This window comes from Aulonocara sp. 'chitande type north' Nkhata Bay, linkage group LG10 (assembly GCF_057382095.1).
Source record: "Aulonocara sp. 'chitande type north' Nkhata Bay isolate Kocher_YH1m ecotype deep benthic linkage group LG10, A_spYH_male_GT1.1, whole genome shotgun sequence".
In the NCBI taxonomy this organism is placed as follows: domain Eukaryota; kingdom Metazoa; phylum Chordata; class Actinopteri; order Cichliformes; family Cichlidae; genus Aulonocara; species Aulonocara sp. 'chitande type north' Nkhata Bay.
The window spans coordinates 15165509-15184070 of NC_141353.1; the positions used below are offsets into that span (position 1 = coordinate 15165509).

Genomic DNA, 18562 nt, shown 5'->3' on the forward strand with positions numbered 1-18562 from the left:
CAGCCTAGACATATGAATGTCTTAATCCCCGCACACACGCGTGCTTCAATTTAGCTGCTGCACATTTCTCAGCATCTCTATGTTTCCCTCAGCAAAAACACGCTTTCTTCTTCAACTAATCTGAAAACTCTAGGTGCAGCTTTTGTTTCGCTTCCTGCACCACACACACACAGACCCGCAAAACAAGAAACAGTGGGGAAGAGAAAAGGAGGAAGTGTTACAGTCTTTAAAATTCTCCTCTCATACCATCTCTTTCCATCAAACAGACCTCGGTGCATCCAAAGTGTGACAGCGGGTCTGTTGGATAGACTGCAATAAGAAAATGTGTTCACAGTGAAAACAGAGATTTTAATGAAGTTATTGTGCAGACAATTTTCCACCCCTTTTTGGTCAAGAGTTACCCTAGAAAAGGAAGAGATCACTCAGTTCTTTTCAGATACCTGTGTCTAGATGTGTCAGACAAATTGCATTTGCTCTGTTGATTCAGATGAAAATTGGCACTTCCCTAATTAAAACGAAGCCTTCTGAATCAATATTCACAATGCACTGGTCACACAGTCAACAGTTATCCTTTTAATTGCTGGCAATCACAAATGGAAGCCTTATTTAAAATAGTATGTAATTAACCTGTTGGTTTTAATTAAAAACAGAAAAACTAATGAATGCAAAGGAAAATATTAAGCTTTGGGCCCGCTGATATTTTAAGTGCATGGTTGGGGCTCTCTCTGTCTAGGACAAACTATCCATGATCTCCAGATAATTGCCCGAATCGCAGCTAATAATCAGTCTCCATATGCTTTAATGAGCCTGCAATTACACCTTATAATCAAAGAGCACTTTGAGGTCAAAGTTCCATGAATACAACTGAAACTGAACTTTATCTGAATTTCAGGAAAAAAAGAAAAAGAAAAAAAGTTTCAGCCTACACCGCAAATCGCTAAGTCAAGAAAGCTTCCCACGGTGTTTGCTCATAGGTGGAACAATCTGTCAGCATGTAACAAATGTTAAATCAACCCGAAGGACGTTGTTAGAGGTAACATGACCCAGCAAGGCCTGCTGTATGTAAGTCAAAAGAACAACTACAGTGCTCTACCCGGGGCACTAACTTGCCCTGGGTAGAGCAGTAATTAAGCAGAGGCATAACTTTGCATACAAAGGGGTTTAATCTTTCAATATCCAGAAAGGGACGCATGATTAATTGTAGATCCTGCCACAATTGTATAGGTCAGCAATGTTTATTTCTATTTTTAATTCCCCTGACTGTCCCAATGTGGTATCGTCTCTCTTCCATTAAACCAATTATATTCTTTCAATGTGAAAACTATCCAAGTAGAACAGAATGTACTTGGGAGGGAGTTTTTTCTGGGAGTGAATGGAGAAAACTTGCAGCTCTTATGGAAAAAGAAAAGAAACAAAGGTGCAAATATAGTGACAAAGAGTAAGGTAGCTCTGACTGACCCTCTGACAAGAGTCAAGAATCAGATTTTTCTTTCGGGAATCTATTGTTGGCTCTGCTGGATTTGCTTTCCAATCCAGTCCTTAAACCTGAAATAACACTTTCTTTTTTGCCCAAATGTTCTCTCTGGGCTCGACAGCTGTTCTGATTTTTCTAGTCGTCCTCCCCAGTCTTTAAGGCAACTGTACTATTCTTCATTTTACAAGTCACTGTTTTAGTTTTGGGATTATAAAAAGATTTTCCTCTCTCGCTGCACTGTGTTCTGACAGACAGTAGCACTGTGAGTCTGATGTTATCCACCTAATAAGGGAGTTCAATTTGGTTACTGCAATGCATTTTTTTTTTTTATTCTTGCCAGATTAGATACCTACTTAGAGGTGAACTGTTTGGTGAAAGTACACCCAACTTCATCTTATCTTTGAGTAGGTGTGTGCATGTATGCGTGTGTGCATGTGTGTGTGTGTGTGTGTGTGTGTGTGTGTGTGTGTTAGATGAGCGCAGATATGACAGTTTCACCTGACTGAACTCAGTTGATGCTCTGCCAGCCAGACTGCCTGTGCCTCTCCTCTGGCCTTTCAATGAAAATAAATGATCCCTGGGTGGCTGTTTCTTTTTCTACAAAATGGCCACAAGTCAGCGGGAACTTAATGTCCGCTCCAAAGGGAAGGGAAATTAAAAGCTCAGAGACAATGTTCTAAAGTTCTTAATTTATCCACCAGCACAGCAGACGTTAAGCTTCTTTGTGTGTGCAGGTAGATGCATACAGATGAATATCAAAGCCGTGATCCAAGGCTGGCCTTGTTTAAAAGTAGCGGCAGATGTTGATGCCGTGATAACAGGGTTCAATACTATAAGCTTTTTCAAGCAAACTATTAGCAAGCTATTCAATTTGTGCAGGAAGCTGGGAGTGCGCCGTAGCATTGCTTGACATGAAGGGAGGCACACCAGTGCTTTTTTAAAAGAATTATCAACTTCTAAAATATTAAATGTGCTCCTCGGCAAAAATAACTTGGCCCACTTTGTGACAAATAAACAGAGCAATAATTAACCGCCTCTTGAGCGAGTCTCTTGTCTTGTTCAGATTCCCATTGCCAATGTCTTGGACAGCAGTTAGCTAAGGAAGTCTTTGTTCTGTTCTGCAGCCTTGCCGAGCTTTAAGTTGCAGTACTTTTTTTTAATTTTATTTTTTTTAAAAAGCCGTCACCAGCAGCAGACCAAAATTGTTTAAACTGCAGGACAACAAACTCTCAAGCAGCAGCTGAATGATATCAAGAACTGCCAAACTGTGACCTGCCAGCCTGCTGGTAGGGAAAAAAGGCAAAAAATACAAAAGCTCTGGTTAGCAATGACTAAACTTTCAAAATAAGAGCAAGGGAATTTCCTGCTGCAAAGATTATCGCAGAAGACACGGTTTAGAGGGGGTAGACAGAACATGAGCCAAGCCAGTATATTAATGATTTCTCACTGATCTCCAAATTTAGTTGCACTTTTAAAGAGGTTTTCAGCATTAGCTAAAAACAGCACTTTCAACTTTTCTGCTGTCACAGAAGTTAAACTCAGTCAGACCTGACTGAGTCCAATTAACACATAAATCACAGTGTGATATATCTGGTGAAACTCTTGAGAATACCGCCACTCTTGATTTATGTATTTTTAACCATAAAAAATGCCTGCGATCAGAGGGAGCTGAAATTCAAAGTCAAAGCAAATGAAAATCTACATCTCTTATTTAGTTTGTCAGCTGTCAAATCAAACATGTGATTATTTTCAGAATATTTGAATATATGGTCGGCATGAAGCTGGACACTCTGGTGACAGTGGCAGAGAAAAGGACATTAAAGAAACTGATGGACATTATGGACAATGCTGGGCATCCTCTGCACACGGCCATAAACAACCAGAAGAGTCTGTTCAGTGACAGGTTGCTTCTCCCCAAGACAAGAACTAACAGACTTAAAACTCCTTTGTCCCACACGCCATCAGACTGTTTAACTCCTCTCTGGAGGGGAGAGGGAGGGGAAACAGGAGGACAAAGGAGGGGGGAACAACTAAGCTGTAGTGCCTCTGCACCTCACTGTACAATACCTTGTGCAATACTTTTGTAAATAGTCAACAGTGCAATAGACTCAATACTTGAAATGTGCAATTCACTTGTATTTTTATTTTTTATTCCTATTTATCCCCTTTGTATATTTTATTTATATTTGTCTCTGTATTTATATATGTGTGTGTGTGTGTGTGTGTGTGTGTGTGTGTGTGTGTGTGTGTGTGTGTATATATATATATATATAACAGTTCTGTAACTGTAACTTTGGTCGTTGCTGTGCTTTTTTTGGAAGTCGAATTTCCCAGAGGAACCCACCCGAGGGATTAATAAAGTTCTATCTTATCTTATCTTATCTTATCTTATAGATAAAATTTTGATTAAAAAAACCCCAGAACTAAACAAAACAAAGACTGACAGGAAAAAAAACCCTCAAGGTTGGACAAAATTCACAAAAATGGTGATAACTAAAGGGCTATTTACCTCAGAGACAGCAAAATTCATTTCATAGCAGTGGCACTGGGGATTTCAGCAGCAGCAGAAGGCTTTTAGAGCCACACGAGACATGTGAAGCATCTTGATTTGCAAAAATCTGTTAAACAGATTCTCGGGGCTTTCATTTTATGTAAAGCTGTTCAATCTGTATGGAATCTAATGCGGTCACACCACTTACACTGCTACAGCCGCAATACAATTTAAAAAAATATACATAGAAAAATCATCTTGTCTATAAAAATAAACCTTTTAATGAACAGACATCGCGTTCTGTGAGTGCTGGATTTTATGGTCCATTTCTGTCATGGAAAAAAGCAACAGCGATCACTTACAGACTCTTTGAGGGTAAATATTAAGAAGCAATTTGTTTTCCAGACTTTCCAGCATTTTCCCTTAATTGCATTATACTGACAAAGAGTGACGGGAATGTGGGGACAGGGAGAAAGGGTAATGACGTGTTAAAGGTCCCTGGCAGGAATCAAACAGGTGTTGGTGCAGTTAAGGCTGCTGGCTCACCGTGATGCCTCTGAGAGGAGATTACAAAAGACAGCAGTCACATATATTAAGTGCTTACTACTGAATCACCGTAAGATGAGGGATGACATTCATTTCAAGGACTTTTTGTGGAGGAAAGATAAACCCAGTGCTTTTTCTTCACTGAGCTCGAGATTAGTCCACACACCATGCTGCCAGTGAACCTTAACTATTCTTTTCTGGCATGAAATCTGCACCACAGGCAGTTCACTAGTCCATATATAGATTAGGGAGGTTTCAAAAGAGGTGAGCACATTGTGCAAATACATCTCGTTTCTTTATACATGATGAGCACTGTATACTCTAAAAGCTCACTCTCCTGTATCCACCCTGCTCGGGATACATATACAGAGATGACTCTTGCAGCAGATGGAATTAGAAATGTGTCTGGAGTCAAACAGAGGGAGGGCCTATAAAGAGTGACTTCTCCCTGCCCATAGTGTAACCTATAATTGGGGGCCCAATATCAGCGCGCCTAAAAACACAGCTTACTATTTACACTTTTTTAAAATAGACGTGTTGTGGTGGGGCAGGGCCACACTTGGCAGGATGAGGTGGATTCTCAAGGCCTGAATATGCTTCACTTGTCAGCGTGTCCACATTATCTCCCATGAACAGAACCCAAACGATGTCTGCAGCCACTTAAGTACACTTGATGTGCTTTTCCTCCAAACGGCATGCTGACGTGCTGGTGAGAAGATCCTCCTCTCGAATTTGCACAATGTCAAGCCTTGAAAATAATGTGAATAGTTAAGCTTCAATGCTTACAATCTCTGACAAGGTCTTGATTAATGCTATGGCAAAAAGGCGTTACCGGCATTCAACCAGAATGCAGAAAAGTCACTTTTAACGCACTGACACAGCAGGTTTTCCTTTTTCCAACAGTGACGCACAAATTCAGCATATCTACAGACTGAATTTTATTTTTTTTTTTTTTAAATGCTCATTCACTTTTCTCTGTTAATAACTTTTTCCACTTAATTAACTTTAACTTCTTATTTACAATTAACCATTTACAGCCAATTTACGACAACTGCTTTTATGGGGTCTGTGTCGCCGTTTCAAAGAAATTTAATTAACAAGAAGGTCAGTAGTTTGAGCTACAGGCTGTCAGGAAATGAGGAAGCGCCTTTTCCTCTCGGTTGCTACCATCACTGAGATGCCCTTGAACAAGGCCTTTAACACCCAACTGCTCTGCTGGAGATGCTCAATTGCCAATAACTGTGACTGCCAGGCAGGATGTTTAACCTAAACTAGCCTGATGAAATCTAGATTAAATCTATAATTAACAAGTCAATAGTGTCATTAGTGAACTTTTATACATACAAGATCTCACAATTTAGTCCTCTCCAGGATTCAGGACATACTATCCAGTTTAGGTCTATGCTACACAATAAAAATGTATTTCGTACATTTGCTTGTTCATAGCTGTGTTTTGAGTATGAACAGTTCTACTGAGGATATTTAAAGGGGAGCCTGACATAAGAGAAGTAAAAGCATGGCTTTCTCTTACTGTGCTGCACTAATACAAAAATAAATATTTGAGTAAAACCATCAAAAATAATCTCCTAAGCTTATAAAGATACATGATTACTGGGAACTGCATGAATCCAATTTTGCAGAAATCCCTCTAAGTAAGCCCAGTTAGCCTCTGAAATTCCCTTTAGGCTTTTCAGTTAGCCAAGGTTGTCTTGAAAACTGTCACTTCCAAAATTGTTCTTACCATCTGTAAACCAACCCCGTTACCGTTCAGAAAGTCAAACAAGACACTTACAGGTAGAAAAAAAAATGTAAAGAGAGATGATGGCAGGGACTGTGTGAACCACTCCAGATCTACCCTTCCCCCTTCCTCCTTCCTGAACAGTAGCAGATGACAATAGCTTCTAAACCAGGGCACGCCAGACATCCTGACAAAGGCAGGCTCCTCCCAAGCTGCTGAGTCCCCGGTTCCCAAATAAACACAGCCACAGGGAGAGGGCAAGAGTCGGGGATGTGGAGCATGCTGTGTCCAGACAAGCAGCAAAATGAGTCCTTTTGCCCGAGAGCAAGGCACTCTCCCAGCAAACCATAAAATTCATCTTGGACAAGGGAAATCTCTTGACACACTACAAGGCTTAATCGCATAATTAGGGCTGCAACAAAAACAACGGTGTCACACTCATTTAAAAAAAATAACATAAAATAAAATATTAGAAACTGAGAAGCAAATAACTGCATCTCCATATGCGCTGCTGCAATTGTATATCTTGAATGCTATTCAGCTCTTACTCACATGTAAGCAGGCGAAAGGGGTGAGGACCTGGATGTCTTAAGAACTGGCACTGGGAATTTCCAGCTGACAGGAGAACCGCTTTTCCATTTCAACGGCATGTTGTTGTCACCAGAATGGTGCTACAGCAATACCAACAGCAAAGACCATTTCCATGAAAAGGTTTCCAATGCAGTCTTCCATCCCACTCTGCCCACACCATTTAAGGGGGAGGGAGAGCAGCAGCGGCACCAGCAGCTACAGAAATACACTGGTAAAGGCAGTGCGGGCTACAGTCGGGGTTGTGACTTTAGCGGCAGCACTGAGAAGCCAATAGATTGCATCCACCACGACTACTTGCCCTGCTGCATTCACAGTTGTCTCGTGGTAGGAGGGGGAAGAAGCCCTGCCTTCTCATCACCCTTTCAGGGTAGTGAATAGCCCAGTAGCTAAGCAACAGTGCCACCTTGTTAGATGAGCTGTGATTACAGCTCTTGGCTTTCGGTGCAAATACAAGGATGGTAGATTAAGAAAAATATATATACAAGTAGAGCAGGGCGATATGGCCAAAAATATTTATCACGATATATATTTGAAAATTTGCGATAACGATATAACCGACGATATAATTGATGCGAGACAAAATACAACTCCACAACATTACTAGCGCAAAAAGACAACCTTCCATTTATTTTCACTTAAACAAGAAGTTGGTTTTTATGTACATTAAAGCTTTATAAAAATGTAACAGTGCAAATGCAAATTCCTTGCTGAAAGTTTAACCAAAAGGCATTTCCAGTAGAAATGGGCTGACATATCCTGAGCATAACCATGTATAATATCCACTGAAGTTAAAAAGAGGTGCTTTGCAACATTAAACTGCAGTGTGCAGTACGCATTTTTCGGACCATAAGGTGCACGGGATTATAAGGCACATTAAGCGAAACAAAGCAGTCAGATAAATCAAACTTTATTAAACTCATTCTTCTTGCTTCCTCCACTTCTGTACCATTGATTCATTAATGTTGAATTCTCTGGCAGCTGCTCTATTCCCATGTTGTTGCAGTATATTAATGACTAACCTCGTATTGTGGATGGATTATCTCAGTTGTTCTCCTGACTGAAGTTTGGTCCGTTTACAGCATCCTGCCATGCGATTGCATTTGTCTCTAACCATGAAGAACCTTCACGTTAACTTTTATAAGTGGAAAAGTGTTAGTGTTCGTCCTCCAGCTTCACTGTTTATGTTATGCTAACATAGCTGTGTCGCTAGCGATCACGTAGCACATCATTATATACCAGCTAGCCCAACTTCAGTAACCCTACAAACGTCACTGCTGTTTAGTTTCCTGTCTTCATTTATGTTGGAAGTGATAGCAGAGCTGTACGTTTGATTTTTTTCAGAAATCTCTCAGTCAGAACATGCAATATCATGTTTAGGTAACTAGCGAAACTAGCGAGCTAACTTCCGCTAGCTTCCTGCTAACTTCTAACTCCGTTAAATGTAATAACTTTTGTTTTCATGGATGCCTGGAAGTTAAACTTTATAGTTACACCTGGTAAAGCAGCAATGCTGATCGTTTTATTAAAGATGAAAGAATTTAGACAGTTTTTAACTCTAAGTGATGCTGCAGTGTTGTTTGACCTGAAGTATACGGAGTTTAGGACCCAGATTACTCCCAGATTTAAGAGCATCTTAGTCCGACAAATACGACAATAACAACGGCCGCTTGCATGTTCTGCAAAAAAAATGTGCTTTGTTGTGTATCTGACGGACAAACACCAAACCAGTTCCACATCACGGAAGTTGCACCATTTTTACAAACCAATTCTGGTTCATCTGTTTCACTCAACAATCGGCCATGTGCGTATGAAAACAAAGGCACTGCGCATGCGTGTTTTACTCCCATTCTATCGCGATATTTCATTTTCCTATCGTTGCCTAACATTATACCGGTATTACCGTGAACGGTATAATATGGCCCAGCCCTATATACAAGTCAATTAAAAAACAAACAAACAAAAAAACAACCAAAGGATCCAGTCTCAAGAGATGGGCATGTCACTGATTAAACTATATAGTTCTATATACTAAGTACTGGACATGGGCCACTATATTCATATTCCCATTGCCTTTTAAATTAACAGTACAGAAAGAGCGCAAATTGATCAAAATTTTAACTACACTACCTGAACTGTTCCACTTTACCAAACCTAAGCATGTAGGGATTTGGAGTCAACTGCAAGTTGATGTTCTCTTCCTCTTAAATTATCCCCCACACAAAACTGATTGGAAGGCGATTGGTGGTGCAGTTGGATAATGACCTAAAACCATGGAAGCAACCCAAGAGCTTATTAAGGCAAAGGAGTGGAATGCTCTTAAATGGACAAGCCAATCATCTAACTTCAAACCAACTAAGCCCACCTTTCCCTTACTGAAAGAAATAAAACGGAAGGCACAAACAAGACCCACAAACAAGCAGGTACTGGTGCTAGATGCAGTGAAGGCAGGGCAATGCATTCCACAGGAAGAAACATCATTTGGTAAGATGCTCTGACTCAAGACTTCAGACAGTCATTAACTGCAAAGGATTTGCTGTAAGGAGTCCCAGTAGGCTTTGCTTTAGGTCACAATACCTTTGAGATACAATGCAACACCTTTTACAATCCATCTGATTAATAGATCAGATGATCGAACACATTGACAGCTGAGATTTACACTGATGTTATAGAATATTACGTTACGGACTACAGCCAGCTTTTTAGCTATAGCATAATTTTCTACCTCTGCAATTAACTAGAGGAGCCTAAAAACTGCTGCTCAGGCTGTACGAGTCAGACTGTGGTCACGGGACGACAGAGTTGTCACTGTGATTGTGGCTGTGGCCATGGCTGTGCTTTGGACACGGGCATGATTAAAAGGCTTTGACACATTGGTTTCTGCTGCGAACTGAAATGGCTGTGCATACTGCAGGTTCTGAACTCTTGTGCTGCGTGGGTAAGTCATTTGTCTTACCTACGCTTTCTTGGCTGGGAGGTCATAGAAACAGTGCAGAGTAGTTACAGCACAGCGAGACATATCCTTAGCGCCACAGATTGGCTGATAAATGCAACCACAGTTTATGCTATGCCCGCTTCCACAGTCAGAAAGGGCAGATCCATCTAAAGGCTATGCACAGTTATACATATGCAACAGGGCTGCCCTTGAAAGTTAACACTTCATTTAATGAAGCATTTAATGAACATATCTAATTTGATTAACATTCCCCAACTCAAATCAATTATTTATCTACCTGACAACAAGGGCTGTGAAAAAGGATTATACTGATGAGGTCAGTAAACTCTTATTTGAAAAACACACACAAATATTTTAAATAGCTGCACACATTATATGTGCACATTATGTCCACAAGTGGTCAAACAATAGAACTAACCTGAACAGGTACATGTACTTCAACATAAACATGCCATTTACAAGCCCTACATTACCACATATTACAAAAAATATATATATATATAAATAAATAATAATTTGCTTCTATTATAAAGAATGGACATTCGACACCCTTTGCGAGGTCTGCTGTGGCAAAACATGGAAGATTAATCGTTTGCTCAACATGCAAATGGGAAATAATCAAACCAGCAGGGGGCTTAGGTCCACGAAGCTTTGATCATCATCCTGTTCTCTATTCAGTATCTAGCCAGTTAAGGCTCCACGATTTGATGTCTGCTGACAAAAATCTATTTTACCAAACAGGAGTCAGAATGTAAATCATTATCTGGAGCCAAGATGGGGTTTCATCTTTCTACCATTATTATCATACGACTGTTTTAGAAATTATTCCAGGCGTAAGCTTATCCCCTACGGAGCCGGAGCAATCTGAAAATTTTGTATTTAACAGCTGTGGTTCAGACAAAAAAAAAAAAAAAAAAAAAAAAAAAAAAAAAAACAGCCCTCAAGTTTTTTCATGTATTTTTTTTATCGTACTGTTATTGCCTGTCTTAGTTTTTGGGGTTTTTTGGTTTTTTAAATGGTACACATAATAACAAACTAAAAGATTTTTTGGGGGGGAAAGTAGTTTTAAAAAGTTGAAAAAAAGACATAAAATGACTTAACACCTGCTCACCCTCAGCTGTTCAGCTGATATTTTTGTCCACTTCAGCTACATTCACCTGCTCCCTAATTCAAAAGGGTCACCACAGCAGGTAGCTTTCTGACACAACCCCAAAGGGATACACATCTGCCCCTGGGATTTAACTGGATATGTTTTACTTGGTAGGTGAATTTGTAAACCACTCCACCATGGAGCCACATTTACTTGGCCACTTATGTTCCCTGCTTGTGGCAAACTAACAGTGAAAATGTACACCTGTATTTTCATCTACACCATAGTTACTGGGTAACCGCACACCCTTGTCTCCCCCTGGAAATGTAACTACATGACTGTGATTGACCTCATCAGTATAATCCTTTCTTCTTATTTCTTCCAACTCCTGTTTCTGCCCTTATTTTTTATTTTTTTTTGAATGGACTAGATCAACTTAAACAGAAACTTGATTGCAAACCAGTGTTTTGGAGGCAAAGCTGCAGTACAACAGAGACACAACAGCACAAGCATAAATTTTGGCAACGTCACCAGCCCTGTGCGTGGACTACAAAATAGGCTCTCCACAGATTCGACTCGCACAAGTCATAATTAGTCTTAAATCCTTCACCACTCTCTGCGTATCTGAGGTCTGAGTGAGACGTCCACCTAAGATGCTACCTTTGCCATATATGAATATGGAGAATTCAAAACACTTAGCATTACATTTTGTGATTCTTCTAACTTTTTATTTGCCAGAGACTGCGAAAAGCACCGAGAGCCAACCAGAGGCCAATTCCAAAACAGTGTTTTTGTGTGTTAATTAAACTGCAAATCGGTTATATCAGATAGACTTCTTGGGTCATTGCAAAAAAAAAAATATTAAAACGTAATATGTCTATGTATGTAATATCTACTTCTTTAAAAAATACAACAGTAGCAGCATTTCAAAATAAATCTTTCTTCTCTGTGTTATTTTTGTCTAACCTCAACTCACCATCAGACTGCTGCAGTTTCAAGTGGCCAAGAGTGCACTGTCCCGCTATTACAGGAAAGGCTTCATGTGAAGTGTTCAAGCATAAATTCTTTCTGGTGGCTGATTTTGTGACAAAGTCCCTCTCAGAAAAGATGAATATTTGTCCACTTAATCTGTTCTTGTGTCAAATTTCAGCTACGCTGCATGTGTGTGCAAGCACCCCCTCTGTAGTGGATATTCCTGCATATGACATACAAACCCAGCACTAGCCAAACAATAACATCTTTAAATAGTCTTCTCTCCTCTTGCATTCTGAAATACATATAACGGTCATGACCCTTTTCCCCCTCTCTTCTTCTCCTCAACTGGCGGTGCCATCTGTATTACAACCCCCATCATCACACCTTACGCTGTAACTGGCAGAATGACCTTGCGTCTTAACCAAGGGCAGCAGTCATCGTGCCGCTTCTGTCAAAGCCTGAAGGCTCAGTGCTACACCCATTATTCACAGTCCTATTCTATCACTCTCCTCCAACAACTGCAAACCCCCACATAATAGAGCTGTCCATGTCAAATGGCAGCAATACAATAATTCCACACCAGTGTAAAGATTTTATTTTACATGAATGAACTGTGAACAGCAAGGTTTCTATGCTAAATACAATTTGATTATTATCCAAAAGCAATTAACCATAGGAGAAGTGAAGTCATGGTGTTTTTAAGCTTCTTTCATTTATTAAACAGGCTTTTCTAAATGTGTTACTGATAGCTTATGCTGTGGAGAGACAGTCAGCAGTCCGCCTTAACTTTACACTCACAACTGTGTTCTCCAACTGCCCATCCATTTGGTGGTGTGTCTCATCCACCTCCACACAGTCTCAGTTCTGTTCTCGAGCGCCTTTTACAGACCATAGCTGTCCAAAGGGAGTTTAACCTACTCAAATTTAACTAAATTTTAATCAAAGAAGTCACGGTTGAGAAACTGGCTGTCTGAACTGGCAGGATTAAAAAAATAAACAACCTCAAATAAATATGAGGAATTAAATTAATCTAATTCCAGCTAAAAGTAACACCAAGGCTGCAGCCAAAGCCAAGGAGGAAGGCTGGGGAAAAATGTCTGCTGTGTAAATTAATAGGCATCAGCATCACCGCCCCATTATTAAAGCAAAGCATATCTGATTAGAACTATAATTATGTGTTCCATTTAAATTTTGTGTTGCTTAGATGCAATCTTATGGCATGTACGACTACTTCACCCTTTTCTTTCAGGTGCGACCCTGCCAATGTTAAACAGTCTTGAAAGCAATTAAAGATCAAATATAAGCATGCTTACAAATCTTTCACAATCTCAACAAGTATTCAAAGCTTCTTCAGTGCTAAACGAAGGCCTTAGGAACAATAAAATACATCTGAAATTGTTTGCTACAGGCTAGAATAAAAAACAACGAGGCAAAGGAAAATGTTCCCTCTCCAGAGAATCAATATTGTCATTGATGTTTTGGAAAGACAAAGGGTTTAGATGCTCTATTAAAAAGACTAGATGCTCTCTATCTACACATCAAAATATTTTTTGGTAAAAGTGGTTGACCAGTTAATCAGGCCTTTAAATGCAAACATCTGTTACCTGGAAAATAAGCAGCTCTGAAGCTTTTTAGAGATAGAACTGAAATTACCATGACTCAGTTGGCTCACTTAAACTTTGTTTTTGTAGCATGCATTATTCAGGAAGTTAAAATTACTCCCTATTTTGCCTGGATAAGTTACTTTTATCGATAGTGAAATGCTGGTGCTAAGACACCAAAGATGATCAATTTTCAAGTTCAATAAAAGTGGTCACTACCTTAATAATACTTAGGTTGTATTATTGTAGGGTCTTTAACTTGCAATATAAAGCGCCTGATGTTATGATTTGGCGCTATATAAAAAAAAATTTCATTGACTTTAACTGAAATTGAGTTGAATTGAATCAGATCAGGCAGAGCATCCAGCCTAAAATGTGTGCCAAATCAAACATGTGGTGTGGTGAACCCTCGGGAAATAAGGGACCAGCTGAAAGTACCTTCTTCTTCTATACCTGCTATGAAATTGTTGTCTTCTATCAGTGATCTCAACAGAAACGTGCACATCTTAATTCTATTAGTACCACATCAAAGAGCTGTAGCAGTTATGAAACCGAGAGTGAAACCGCAACACAAATACCAACAGTTTTGGTGCACAGTTTGACTTCCTTATCTCTTCATCTATCGCTTTTGCTTAAAATGAAAGTTATAAGCTACAAAGGCAAAAGATGAACAGTAAATCTACAAAAAGCTCCGACTTCTTATATAAATCTCTTTAACACCTATCCATTCAAATCAGTAGGTATTGTGCCGTCTTAATCCAACAACAGTGGAAGAAGCTAAAATGAGGACAAAAGACTAATTCTGTCATCTCTGCATGCATGAGTGTCACTATTGATTTTAAAAATAGTTATGCCCGTCTCTAACTTTAAGTCCCGCCAGGAACCGAAAACAGAGGGCACCATCCACCACAGTTATACCCGGTGTTGGTCCATATTAGGTCACATCAAGTTGAGTCAAATGACTCAGCTTGATGAGTCATTTGACTCAACTTGATGGGGGTAAAAAACAAAAACAAAAAACAAAGACAAAACAAAGAAACTGCTTGTTTTCAATTATTACCAAGTCCAGTTATAAATACCATTAAAATCCAATTTGAGTATATATAGAAAAGTATGAAATAACTATGAGTATGTGAAAATACTGCTTGTTTAGTGAGAAATAAGCCACTATTACACACAGGCTACTCAGGCAAGATGTAAAAGGTAAAGTACTGGAGAACAAAATAATATATTAGAGTCACTGGAGAGGCTCAGGGGTTTTAGCAGTATTTTTCAGTCCTGGCCTATGTATACTAATGCATTAATACTTTAATTCCTTAACATGTAATAAATACTACTTAATTAACACCAGGTAGAAGCCATTCCTATCCAGAATTTAAACCAAGCATTACCTACAGTTTAAAAATGGCCCACCATCAATTCTCTATTGGAAGATGCTTTTTTTAAAAACGACTAATTTTGGCTGGTTACATTTAATATTATTCTAAGAGAAGGAAAAGAAAATCTTAAACATTGCTTACACCGTATGTTAAACATTCCTTAATTTTTGGTAAGTTTTGTGAGCAAAATATAAAATTCATAGGCATATTAATAAAAACAAAAATGCAAGATGAGGCCGCATTACCATACCTATCGTGCAGTCCGACGGGCATCGTCTCCCCTCTGTGTATAGGGTGCTCCATACCCTCGCCAAAAACCACACCTCAAAAGCAAAATATTTGTGTTAAAACCCTTCTCCAAGAAGCACACACATTATGGCATTTTCTGAACTCCAGAAAATGCCATAATACTTTTTTTAATTAGGTGATTTTTAATTCAGCACTTTTAGGAAAGTTTTGACAGTATTAACAGCATTTTTAAACTGAACTTACGTTATCATGTTTTAAAGTTTGCACACTTTAACGAGCCAGTTTAAGAAAGCTTCTCCAGCAAGGCATTGATCTTTTCTTAATCCACTTTACCCCATGTCAGCTGACACAAACATTCAGTTACATGGCAATGCACCATCTGAACGCTTATTCTCCTCAACTGAGATGTACCACACACACACAAATCCCTCATATAGTTTCACCTTAGACGATATTAAACTTACATTAACATCTTAAATAATTGGTAGTAACAAAGTGCGTGTGCATGCATGTTACTTTGTAGCTGAAAGCTGAAATAGATTGACAGAAGGGTGAATGGGTGTTTCTTTGACCCCATCCGCTGCTAAAATGTTACAGTTACATCACAACTTGTTGCTTTACACTGAACTAGGCTAATTAATGCTAAATATAGCTCCAGTCTATGTTACTTGAGAGAACAATCTTCGTGCTCGTTTAAAATACAGCAGCATCACCTTTAAAATAAGAAAAGATGAGCAAACTGTCATCGCGATTGTTTCAAAAGCTTAGCTCAAAAGTTTTTGATATTTGAGAAGTTTTCCTAAAACTTTGATTCCCTCTGTTTAAGAATTAATTTAGTGACAGGGTTTAATTTGGGACGAACGTTTGTCACCACAAAGTGCCGAGCTGTCGGAGAGACGTGTGGAGAAGGTGAGGTTAGTCCTTTTAAAGCTCAAGGTTTGATATCGTGATGTATGGGAGAGAAACTAAAACTGACTTTGTTCCTAGCAAAGGCTTCAGGCTCCTATCTTTAAACACGTCTGTCTCCATTAGCCGGACTGCGACAGCTGTTCAGACTTAACAGACAAGGCAACCAAATGGGAGCTTTGCTCATTTTCTGGCCATGTTTGACTCCATACTGTCGGTACACCTCCGGTGGGAACAGGCTAATGCTAACTAGCTAGGCTAACCCTATCGTTAACATTTGCTAGCTTAAAATAACATCAAATCACGACAGTCGACTTTGTGGTTGTCGCGTAAGTTTCTCTTAAGCAATCTTCCCATAGCGACATTAGCTTAACCAGTGACGGCGCAAAGGACTGTGGTCCTAATATAAGTTAGTTGGTTTAGTTATTAGTTGGTCTGGTTGGTTGGTTGATCTACCACCACCAACAGATGCCTATGGCTAACTGACAACCCGGTATGTGTTGAGCTTAATATACTACGTATAACATATTCATTAATGTAGGCAGTTTAACTATACTCTGCAAAGTTTTATAAAGCATATTCCATACCTTCCACAACGATATAGCGTTACCTTGCGTCCTTGTGTTCCTTCCAAGCCCTCAAATCCACTTATACCCCTGAAGCCTCCTTCCTAGTTTTATCCAATGCAGTTGTAGCTTACTAGGAAAGCCGGAGTATCCACACTTTCCATTGGCGGAAGAGTATGGCAATCTTCTCTCATTGGCTTAAAACTTCCGTTACTAAATAATGGTTTTAAGACAGCTTTTTTTATTTGAAGCACCTGGACACTGAAATGCCTGGATAATACTTTGTGAGGTGAACCATAGCCTTCCATTTAAAAACATTCGTGAGCTATATTCATAATGAAAAGTATCACATGTTGGAAATTAGTGAGACAGGGACGCACATAAAGTATGATAATTAGGTTGGTTATTTATTTATTTATTTAGTTTACAAAAGCAGAAGTCTGAATTTGGAGTTTGAATATTGTGGTAAATCAAGTGGAAATTTCAAGATGAGCTAATGTGAGAGGCTAATGTTGTTGAAATATGGAAGTGATTTGTTTTTTCACAGGTACAGCAGAGATCGGTGTTCCTGCTGCCCAATGACATTCCAGCTCAAACAGCAAAAATTAAAAGGACTCTGACAAATAAATAAGACAACACATACCTCATTTATCCCAAAGGTCAGGAATTTCTTTTTTTACACCATGTAAAGTTAACTAGAAAAAAACAAATAAATATGTTAAATAAAATTAAATAAAATATAACAACAATACATAAAAAATATTTTTAATTAGTTTTTACTATTGAAAAAAGTAAAAGATGGATCAATTCTGCAATGAAAATGACCAAATAGACAAACAATAGCCACATTTGTTCACAGTATGTAAATCATTTTAAAAGACATAAATGCATTTTTGAATGACAGGCTACCTGTAAAATATGTTTGGTTTTTTTGTACTTTTTTTAAAGTACAAAAAAACTTTGAGTCTTTGATGAGTCTTGTGACTTTGTCTTGTGACTCAGAGATCCTCTTCTGCATGCCTTGGTTGTAATGGGTGGTTATTTGAGTTAACAGCTACAGTCTACAATGACAAAATGTGTAAAAATAATGTATGCATTCATTAAAATGCACTCAGATTCTCCAATAATCACCTTTCTGCAACCTCCACCTTTTCATACTCTTGAATAATCCATTAGATTGTAGTCTTATTATCAATCAGCTGATGCATTGATCTGGAACAAAGAGCGCTTTGATTGCAAATGAAAACACTTCAGTCTGTGGTGATTTTTCCGTACCTCATTCACTGTGCCTGTCGCAGCATGTGAGAAAGAATGAGCGGGGCATAGAGCGGCTAACATATGAGCGTGTAACTTAAATGAGTTTTTCAATGGATTTATTAAGCACTACAATTTAATTACACTTTCTAGTATACTTAACAATACCCCTGCACTAATTACTGATCAGTAACCGTGTATAGAGTGGGGGAAATGATTGTTTGAGAAATGCTGAGTATGATCAAAAGAGCACCATTCCTACATTCAAGCACAGAGGTGAAAACATTATGCTTTTGGTTATTTTTCTGCTAAAGGTACAGGACGACTTCACCACATTGAGGGACCAATGAGCAGGACCATGTACAATAAAATCTTGGACAATACCCTTGTTTGCTCACCCAGAACACTAAAGATGGGTCAAGGATGACTTTTCCAGCATGGCAGTAGCCAAAACCAAGGCAACAAAGAAGCACATTAAGATTATGGAGTAGCTTAGCCACTCTCCAAACTCTCTCAGTCCTATAGAAAATTGGTGGAGGGAGCTGAACCTTTGAGTTTCCAAGTTGCAGCCAAGAAACCTAAAAAAGTTTCTGTAAAGAGGAGCGGGCCGAAATCCCTCCTCAGATGTGCACAAACCTGGTGACCAACTACAAAAAAACTTCTTACCACCATGCTTGCTAACAAGGGTTTCTCCAGCAAGTACTAAATCATGTTTTGATTGGGGCTCAAATACTTACTTCACTGAATGA

At 39.0% G+C, this 18562-nt stretch overlaps 1 protein-coding gene across 7 annotated transcripts in view; it reads right to left on the bottom strand.

Annotated features, from left to right (window-relative positions):
- The window catches only part of klhl13 (kelch-like family member 13), a 42902-nt gene extending 26217 nt beyond the window's left edge, over window positions 1-16685 (bottom strand). Inside the window, exons 1-2 of one of the 7 annotated variants that reach the window (XM_086308516.1) lie at window positions 16581-16685; window positions 15089-15161 (exon numbers count right to left, since the gene is read on the bottom strand). In XM_086308516.1, coding sequence (XP_086164642.1) covers window positions 15089-15141 — 53 coding nt within the window. In that variant the 5' untranslated portion in view covers window positions 15142-15161; window positions 16581-16685. Of the gene's footprint in view, window positions 1-6801; window positions 7199-15088; window positions 15162-15330; window positions 16352-16580 lie in introns of those variants that run through there. The other 6 variants (XM_086308519.1, XM_086308520.1, XM_086308517.1 and 3 more) reach the window with 6 other exon arrangements.
- Window positions 16686-18562: the final 1877 nt, after the last annotated feature.